This window comes from Gorilla gorilla, chromosome 20 (genome assembly GCF_029281585.2).
Source record: "Gorilla gorilla gorilla isolate KB3781 chromosome 20, NHGRI_mGorGor1-v2.1_pri, whole genome shotgun sequence".
NCBI classification, from domain to species: Eukaryota; Metazoa; Chordata; class Mammalia; order Primates; family Hominidae; genus Gorilla; species Gorilla gorilla.
Genome location: NC_073244.2, coordinates 7917685 through 7927652, shown reverse-complemented (window position 1 = coordinate 7927652; position 9968 = coordinate 7917685). Strand labels below are relative to the sequence as shown.

Below are 9968 nucleotides of genomic sequence, written 5' to 3'. Positions count from 1 at the left end.
TTTCTGGGAGGCGGGGCTTCCGGGGCCGGCTCGGCTGTGACCGGGCGCTCGTCGTCAGCTGACCCGCCGCCATCTTGTCCGCCATTTGCAAGGGGCCCGGAGCGGGATCGCGGCACCTGCCGAGCGGGTCGCCGCCTCTGCCGCGGTCCTTGGACCCCGCCGCCGCCCTGGCCTGGGAGCTTGCCCCGCCGCAGCGGCCGGCAGCGCGGCGCTCCGCGGGCGGCAGGCACGGGCCCCGGGCCCCCTCACGGCGCCCAGCCGCGGGCCTCCCGAGGCAAAAGCCCGTGGGCCGCCGCGATGGCCCTCAAGATGGTGAAGGGCAGCATCGACCGCATGTTCGACAAGAATCTGCAGGACTTGGTCCGCGGCATCCGTAACCACAAGGAGGACGAGGTGAGCCCGGCGCGCAAAGGGGCTGTTCGGCCTGGTCACCGCCCCGGCCCAGGGCCCAGCCCTGCTCACTGGGCCTGCTCGGCCTGCCGCCCGCCCGGGCTCTGTCTTAGTTGGAGGTCCCGCTTTGGGCTCCGGCCCTGCCTGGCCTGGGCCTGGGGCGCCGCCCACCTTCTCGGTCCCCCAGCATCAGTTTCCCCCAGAGGGGCGAAGGCCTTGGAGCAGCACATCTCGGATCCTCGCCTCATCGGATCACCTGGGGGAAGCGCTGTTCAAAACGCAGTGCCCTGGGCCCCGCCTATAGGTGCCCTCCCCCTGGACCCTCAGTTTACTCTCAGAGGGAGATTCGGGCCCACCTGCCCCCGTCTCGGGCCACCCTCCCAGGAGACTTGCGAGGTCTCTGGGCAGAGCTTCTCCAACCTGAGTGTGTTTCCGAATCACCGATTAAAAATGCAGGGGCCCGGGCCCCGCCCCCGGACCCTCCCCGGGAGACCGAGGCAGGGGGTCCTGGGCCGTCCCTGGAGAAACTCCTTCTTCCTTCTGGGTCGTGTAAATGCGTGTTCAGTTCGCTCCCTGAGGCCTGGCTCGGAACCAGGCAGGGTCTTGGGGCCTTGCCTCCAGTGCCCCCGTTCCCAGGAAGGCTGCTGCTAGGAGGGAGGAAGGACAGCGGCATCCTGAGCCCCAGTGAGGTAGCAGCTTGCGGGAAGCTGGAATGGGGAAGCTGACTTCAAGTAGGAACCTGAAAGCCAGGGCGAGGAAATAGTTTTCCAGAAGTAAAATTACAACTGTGGGGATCGTTTCCTTCCCGCCCCTCCCTTCCCCCAACCTGTGACCTAGATTGAAGAAGAATGGGCATAGTGGCCACCAGGTGTCTGGCTTCATTAAGGATACCCGTGCAGCCCTTGGGCAGTGGGAGCCTTAGAAAGTGTCCTACTTGAGCGACTGCCTGCCTGCTTCCCTGCGTGGATAGCAAGGCCGGCCTGAAGGAGAGCCGCCGTCTGATACCGCACCAGTCCCAGTACCAGAGGCTGTATCCAGGACAAGGTGCCCAGGAGGGCAGGGAAGTTAAGGGACTTGCTTCCTGGCACCATGTCCCTCAGCCCGTGTCCCTCTCTCTGGGAACCCGAGCTCTTGCCGTATTGTTACACCTTTACACTTTCCTGGAAGTGGTGTGGCTTCGCCTGCCCCCACCTTGATGATAAGGTCATGTTTGTTCTTCTCCACCCCCCTTCCCTTCGGCCTCCTTGGTTTTCTTCATCTCAGAAGCTCTCCCTAACTGCTTTGGTTACAACGTGTAACTAACTGGAGTAATGTTCAGATTCTTTGTGAGTTGAAAGCATCGCTGATGGGCCTGGTTTTTACTGAGCTTGGTTCAGCAGATTGGAAATGTGGTTCGCTTCCCGAGAGGACTTTTTCTGCATAGGCAGGATCTCCCAGCGCCCGTCCCTGCTCCCTTCAGCACATGTCACTGAGCAGCCTGTTCTGGGATCCTGACGATGGGCCAGGGGGTCTGTCCAGTGGAGGACCACACCTCTAGTCTGGGGCGTGGTTTTCAGGGGGATGTGCCTGTCTTCACTGGGAAGCCCCTGAGCCTGGTTTTCTTTGGAATTGGTGTGAGTTGATAGCGCCTTCCCCACAAGTTTGGGCCCCTTCAAGGGGGTATTGGTGGTGGAAACTTTTTTTTTTGAGACGGAGTTTCACTCTTGTTGCCCAGGCCGGAGTGCAAAGGCATGATCTTGGCTCACCACAACCTTCACCTCCCAGGTTCAAGCGATTCTCCTGCCCCAGCTCCTGAGTAGCTGGGATTACAGGCATGCACCACCACACCCAGCTAATTTTGTATTTTTGGTAGAGACAGGGTTTCACCATGTTGGTTGGGCTGGTCTCAAACTCCTGACCTCAGTGATCCGCCCGCCTTAGCCTCCCAGAGTGTTAGAGTTACAGGCGTGAGCCACTGCACCCAGCTGGGAAACATTTTTAAAATGGCGCAGGGCTGTCCTTGAAAGTCCCAGGCTTCCTCATTGGCCCTGCCATTGGCGGGTGGGTGATTTCAGGCAGGACACGCAGTGTCTGGGGACCCTGGCTTTCTCACTGGAAGACGATTGTTATGGTCCAGAGGGTGGTAACTCAGGTGTTCATGTCTGATTCTGGATGTTCTCTGCAGCTGCTGGAGTCTCCTGATTGGAGAGCAGCAAATGACTGTTCAATGACAGTTCTAGTTGTACCTCCAGCACCCCCACTCACTTTGAAAAAGCAGCTATCCTATAGACCGTATGTTGTAGGTTCTTCCCTCCCGCCCACTGCACCCGGAACAAAGACTCTAGACAGTGTGCATTTTCTGCAGCAGTGTAGTTTCCAAAAAAAGTTTCCATTTCGTAATAGATTTTCACCTAAAACTTGAATGTGGCATCATGGAAACAAGGCTTAGCAATGACTTTGAAAGCCACGTGGAAAGGCAGTGCGATGGAGTAGAAATCGCATGAGGTTTGGGAGATCCTAGTCCAGGTGCTTGGGCTGACTGGCTGACTTCATGGGGCGGCCCATGGAGAGCCCCCTGCTCTGTCTCCTCCCTTGTAAATGGGGATGACAGTTGCCTCCCTCCTTGCTGGATGATGTGGAGGATGCTGCAGTGACACGCGGTTTTCTGGAAGCGCCAGAGCGCTGAGGTTGTCTAGTTCACTGTTTTCCAGTCCTCAGGCTGTGACCTCTTTGTGGGTTGTGAAGTCAGTTTAATGGTTATGCTAGGTAAGAAAAAGGAAAAGAAACTAGAAGAGACCAGAGTGCAGGCACATACAGTAACCGTCCTGTCCTGAAACTTTGATTTCTGCATGTGATACTTGTGTGTACGTGTGAACATATCGGGTTCCCATGCAAAACCCATTAAGATGAGTCCAAAAAGCGTGAGAAGTAGTGGTCTCATGTGTATGTGTCTTGGTCCACTTGGGAGTGTCCTCAGCTTCTAAAGCTCGATAGAATTGGCACAAAAAACAAACGACTTTTAATATTTCATTCTCACAAGTCCTTTTCATAGTTTTGGGAAAGTTTTCTCCATTTTTTCTTTTTCTTTTTTTTTTTTTGAGACGGAGTCTTGCTCTGTCCCCCAGGCTGCAGTGCAGTGGCGCCATCTGGGCTCACTGCAAGCTCTGCCTCCCGGGTTCACGCCATTCTCCTGCCTCAGCCTCCCGCCACCACGCCCGTCTAATTTTTTGTATTTTTAGTGGAGATGGGCTTTCACCGTGGTCTCGATCTCCTGACCTCGTGATCCTCCCGCCTCGGCCTCCCAAAGTGCTGGATTACAGGTGTGAGCCACGGTGCCCAGCCTTTTTTTCTTTTTTTTTTTTTTTTTGAGACTAAGTCTCGCTCTGTCGCCAGGCTGGAATGCAGTGGCATGATCTCGGCTCACTGCAGCCTCCACCTCCCAGGTTCAAGTGACTCAACCTCCCAAGCAGCTGGGACAACAGGCGAGTGCCACCACATCCAGCTAATTTTTGTATTTTTAGTAGAGACGGGGTTTCACCATGTTGGCCAGGATGGTCTCAATCTCTTGACCTCGTGATCTGCCCACCTTGGCCTCCCAAAGTGCTGGGATTACAGGGTGAGCCACTGTGCCCAGCCCATATATTCTTTTTCTTTTTTCTTTTTTTTTTTCTTCTTGTTTTTTTTCCAAGTCAGAGTCTCGCTGTGTTGCCCAGGCTGGAGTGCAGTGGCACAATCTTGGCTCACTGCAAGTTCCGCCTCCTGGGTTCAAGCAGTTCTCCTTGCCTCAGCCTCCCCAGCAGACTCTAACTCAAAAAAAAAAAAGAAAGGAAAAGATATAAAGAGATTAAATTTGAACTGAGTGTATTTTCTTTTCTTTTTTTTTTTTTTTTGAGACAGTTTTGCTCTTGTTGCCCAGGCTGGAGTGCAATGGCGTGATCTTGGCTCACCGCAACCTCTGCCTCCCAGGTTCAAGAAATTCTGCCTCAGCCTCCCTAGTAGCTGCAATTACAGGCATGTGCCACCACCCCGGCTAATTTTTTGTATTTTTAGTAGAGACGGGGTTTATCCATGTTGGTCAGGCTGGTCTTGAACTCCTGACCTCAGGTGATCCACCAGCCTCGGCCTCCCAAAGAGCTGGGATGACAGGCGTGAGCCACCACGCCCAGCCGAACTGAGCGCGTTTTCTCTCTTTTTAATAACGTCAGTCGTTCCACTAGATCAGCGTCTGCCCCTCACCACTGTGGATGTTGGGGCTGGATCATTCTCTGGGTAGAGCTGTTCTGGGCACTACAGGGTGCTGAGCAGCATCCCCGCCCCCACCCACTCTGTGCCAGGGGCTCCTCTGGTCATGCCAGCCACAGGTGTGCCCAGACCAGAGTGTCTCTTGGAGGTAGAATCAACCCCAAATTAAAAGCCCCTGACCCCACTTGATGGTAAGAAAAGTCTGCCAGAATTTCCGAATGCCTCCCCGTTGTCCAGGTGCCCTCGTCCCCCATGCTGTCACGGTGGTGGTGGACCAGAGGGCGTGGATTCTAAATGTGCTTTGTTTTCCCTCTGAGCTTCTTTGATTGCAAAATATGCAGTGCATAGGACATTGTACAGCTTTTTTTTTTTTTTTTTTTTTTTTTTTTTGAGACAGGTTCTTGCTCTGTCTGTCACCCAGGCTGGAATGCAGCGGCACAATCTTGGCTCACTGCAACCTCTGCCTCCTGGGTTCAAGTGATTCTCCTGCCTCAGCCTCCGAAGTACCTGGGATTACAGGTGGCCGCCACCACACCTGGCTAATTTTTGTATTTTTAGCAGAGACGGGGTTTCACTGTATCGGCCAGGCTGGTCTCGAACTCCTGACCTCAAGTAACCCACCCACCTTGGCCTCCCAAAGTGCTGGGATGGCAGGCGTAAGCCACTGTGCCAGGCCTGTACAGCTAATTATTATGGTAATGATCCTGACTTCTGTAAGTTTAATTTCCTTGACTTGCTTGTAGTTTTATCACTTAAATTTGTGTCCCTGAACCATAGGCGTGATTGCCTAAGGTGTGTGTGCTTTGCTGCCGTCATGGTGGGGAGGGAGCCGTCCTCGGTCCTTGCCGTGGGTGGCTGTGCTCTGTTGTTTACACACAGCTTCCATACATAGTCGGACATGTGGGTGGTTTCCATGTGGGGTCGTTTTATGAATGGACTCAAGCCGTAGAGGTGTGTGTGCAGCGTGCCCAGCCCTCAGGACAGCGCCCGCTCCCCACAGAGCTTCTCCCAGCAGCAAGCATGAAAGCCGCAGCCTCACCTCCCGCACCACCAGCAGGGCTGGGGTGTTTGGGGGGGTGCAGCTGTAGTGTCAGCTGCCCTGCTTATGAGTGCGGTTCACTCGTTCACGGGCGTTCAGCCGCTTGCGTTCTTCCTGAAGCTCTCTCTTCAAAGAGGCTTGGGCCTCTTTGTCTGTTTTACTCCTTTGCAGGGGTTTTCAAAAGGCAATCTCTGGGCAGAAGGCTTGGTGTGTGTGTGTGGAGGTGGCTTCAAGGCCGAGGCATGTGGGTCCTGGAGGGGCATGTGGGTGGGGGTGAGTTCTGCCCTTGTAACCAGCTTCTGGGTGATGCTCACTTGCGTTGAGCTTTGGAGAGCCAGGAAGACCAGAGGGCAGGAGCGGCAACGCCAGCCCTGGGTGTGCTCTGGCCCAGCCGTGGCACTGTGGACATCAGGCTGGATCGTTCTTGGGGTGGGGGTGTTGGGGCACTGCAGGGCACTGAGCAGCGTCCCCGGCCTCCACCCACTCCATGCCTAGATCTCTGCAAGTCGTGGCAACCACAGATGCTGCATACATCGCCCAGTGTCACCTGGAGGGGCAGAGTCACCTGCTGGGAACCACTGCCCTAGGAGTTCTTGGATCGGCTGGTGGCTGATTTGTCCACGTGGCAGTGAGACAGGCGGAGGGATGCGGGGACCCCGGGTGGCCTGCTGGGCATCCACCATGTGGCCCATTCTGTGCTGAGTGGTCTCTAATGCTCCTGCTCATCTGTGACTGGGGCCTGAGGACCCTCCTCTGCTCTGCCCAGGCCTCCAGCCCTCAGGGAGCTGCGGTCCAGATGGAGCCTCACGTCCTTCCTGGTGTTTTGTCCTGTCCTGTGATGCTGCTGAGCCAAGGTGGTTCCTTTCTTTAAACAGTTGAGATATAACTTACATGCCATAAAATCTGCTTGTTCTAGGCATGAAACGAAGTAGATTTCAGTATATTTACAAATGTGCTGTGATTCAGCACAATAAGTTCAGAACAGAGAAACCTATGCCCTGGCGACCACTGACCTGCTGTCTCTGTGGATTTGAGCCAGAAGGGTTTTTGTTTTGTTTGTTCGTTTGTTTTTGGAGACATAGTCTCCCTCTGTCACCCAGGCTGGAGTGCAGTGGTGCGATCTTGGCTCACTGCAGCCTCTTCCTCCCAGGTTCAACCAATTCTCCTGCCTCAGCCTCCTGAGTAGCTGGGATTACAGGCATGCACCACCATACCAGGCTAATTTTTGTATTTTTAGTGGAGACGGTGTTTCACCATGTTGACCAAGCTGGTCTCGAACCTCTGACCTCAAGTGATCTGCTCGGCCTCCCAAAGTGCTGGGATTACAGGTGTGAGCCATTGTGCCCCGCCTTGACTCAGAGGGTTTTAATGGTGACCGTGCCACCCCACAGACATCCAGGCTGAGCTGAGGGGCCGCAAGTTACAGGACTGAGCACAGAGACGGGCTGGGGCTGGACTAGGCGGGGCTGGCCGGGGTCTGGTCCTGTATGGGGCTGTTTCTGGCTTCTGCCCTGTTGGGTGTTGGTGTGCTGCACCAGCCTCAGTCGTGGGAGTGGAGGTAGGTCCCGGTGTGGGGGCCTCGGTTCCATGCTGCCTCAGGGTGGCCGCGGCCGCTCTGCTCCTGGGTGCAGAGGGCGTTGAGCCTGTCCACAACAAAAGAATAAAGCAGGACGGTGTCCCGGGCTGTTGAAAGAGCAGCACGCTCCTCAGGAGAAGCTCCTTTCATGCTGCTTCTGGGGTTCTGGGGTTTGGTGGCTTTTCTGTTTGAATTCGAAGTGATGGTGATTGTGGATGGTAACTTATCCTGGGCAGGATGGACCACTGCGCCGGTGCGTCCCCTTTCCTGACCCAGTTACTGTTGGGACTTGGAATTCTTCTTTTTTTTTTTTTTTTTGAGACGGAGTTTCACTCTTGTTGCCCAGGCTGGAGTGCAATGGTGAGATCTCGGCTCACCGCAATGTCTGCCTCCCAGGTGCAAGCGATTCTCCTGCCTCAGCCTCCCGAGTAGCTGGGATTACAGGTGTGAGCCACCACCCCGGCTAATTTTGTATTTTTAGCGGAGATGGGGTTTCTCCACGTTGGTCAGACTGGTCTCGAACTCCCAACCTCAGGCGATCCACCCGCCTCGGCCTCCCAAAGTGCTGGGATTACAGGCGTGAGCCACCGCACCTGGCCGAGGCAGGACTTTCATTTATTTCCTTTTTAATTTTTTTTTTTTTGAGGCAGTCTTGCTCTGTTGCCCAGGCTGGAGTGCAGTGGTGCGATCACGGCCCACTACAGCCTTGACTTCCCGGGCTTAATCAATCCTCTTACCTCAGCCTTGCAAGTAGCTGTGACTACACGATGTGCCACCACGCCCAGCTAATTTTTTATTTTTTTATTTTTTTGAAACAGGGCTTCAAAAACCTCCTCTCTACACAAAAATACAAAAATTAGGCAGGCTTGGCCTGGCGTGGCAGCTCACGCCTGTAATCCCAGCACTTTGGGAGGCTGAGGTGGGCGGATCACAGGGTCAGGAGATCGAGACCATCCTGGCTAACACGGCGAAATCCCGTCTCTACTAAAAATACAAAAAATTAGCCAGGTGTGGTGGCGGGCGCCTGCAGTCCCAGCTACTTGGGAGGCTGAGGCAGGAGAATGGCATGAACCGAGAGGCGGAGGTTGCAGTGAGCCGAGATCGCACTACTGCACTCCAGCCTGGCGACAGAGCGAGACTCCATTAAAAAAAAAAAAAAAAAAAAGTACCCCGGGGAGTTCTCCTGTGTATGTAGGGTTTAAATGGTCTGTCTTACTGCAGTCCCGAGGACTTAGTGTATGAAGGAAATATGCACCCTGTGTTCTAAATTACATCCCAGGATTAAATAGATGCTGAGACCAGCGTCATTGTTTTAGTGTCCCACTTGCTGTGTGGTGAAGTGTGAATTTAGTGTGGAACTAGCTGAGGTGTTTGAGAACTTTCACCATGTTGCTCTTCTGATTTCCCGGTGTTTTTGTAGAAAGTGTCAATGATGTATAGCCACATTATACCTTCATCTAATTTACATCTATGTTTATAATATAATCTTCTGGGTCTAGATCATGTCTGCCTACCCCAACTAATACATTTTTTTTTCTAATTCAGGCTGGGCGCAGTGGCTCATGCCTGTTATCCCGGCACTTTGGGAGGCTGAGGCGAGCAGATCACCTGAGGTCAGGAGTTCGAGACCAGCCTGGCCAACGTGGCAAAACCCCGTCTCTACTAAAAATACAAGAATTAGCTGGGCGTGGTGGTGTGCCCCTGTAATCCTAGCTACTCAGGAAGCTGAGCCAGGAGAATCACTTGAACCTGGGAGGTGAAGGTTGCAGTGAGCCGAGATTGTGCCACTGCACTCCAGCCTGGCATCAGAGCGAGACTCCGTCTCAAAAAAAAAAAGACGTTTGTTTGTGTGAGGCTTGGTCTGAGAGGAGCTACTTGGACTTTATCAGAAGTTAAAAGCCAAGAGGGAGTCCCAGGGTTGTGACCCACTGCTGAGTTCCTAGAAAGCTGACTAGTGGCTGGGCGTGGTGGCGCACACCTGTGGTCCCAGTGCTTTGGGAGGCTAGCGGGGAGGATCACTTGAGTCTGGGGTGTGGAGGCTGCAGTGAGCGGTGATCTCACCACTGCACTCCAGCCTGGGCGACAGAGTGAGACCCTGTCTCAAAAAAAAAAAAAAAAAGTCAAGCAAGTTGACTGGAGCAGACCCACCACATGGTGTGTATCCATTCTTCAGCGGCGAGCGTGGGAGCTGTTCCTGTTTCAGGCCACTAGAAATGGTGCTGCCATGTGTGTTCGTGTGCTTGTTTTTGTTTGGACACCTGTTTTCCATCCCCTCGGGTGCACGCCCAGAAGTGGAATTGCTGGGGCGGTAACTCCACATGGAACCGTGGAGGAACCCCAGGCTGCTTTCCACAGCAGCCGCGCCGTTTGACATCCCCTTTGCCTGCGTGAAGGTCTGACCTCTCCACACCTGGGATGGTCTTTTTGTTCTTTTCCTTTTAAATCAACAGTCCTGACCCTTTGAGCAGGAGGAGCGGGTTATCCTTGCTCCGGGGATGGGAGCACAGTCCTGGGGTGAGGTGTAATTTGAAGCCCGTCTGGAGGATCGGGTGACACTCTTTCCATTGTACAAAGTTGGATCATAAAACATGCAGGAAAATATTATGTGTCTGTGCCCTCCCCCACCCCCGCACTCCCCCACAGCTGTGGCTCCTTCCCAAGCCCGGTGCAGCTGGCAGCCGAGGTTGGGGTGTGGTCCTGGGTGACACATGAGTGGTGGGTACTCCTGGGGCTGCTTCGAGG

The 9968-nt window shown here is 54.3% G+C and overlaps 1 protein-coding gene across 3 annotated transcripts in view; it reads left to right on the top strand.

The window, feature by feature from the left end:
• The window catches only part of AP3D1 (adaptor related protein complex 3 subunit delta 1), a 47891-nt gene continuing 37923 nt past the window's right edge, over window positions 1-9968 (top strand). For 2 of the 3 annotated variants that reach the window (XM_055371161.2, XM_055371159.2), the window contains exon 1: window positions 67-393. In XM_055371161.2, the coding sequence (XP_055227136.1) occupies window positions 298-393 (96 nt within the window). In that variant the 5' untranslated portion in view covers window positions 67-297. Of the gene's footprint in view, window positions 394-9968 lie in introns of all 3 variants that reach the window. The other variant, XM_055371160.2, reaches the window with a different exon arrangement.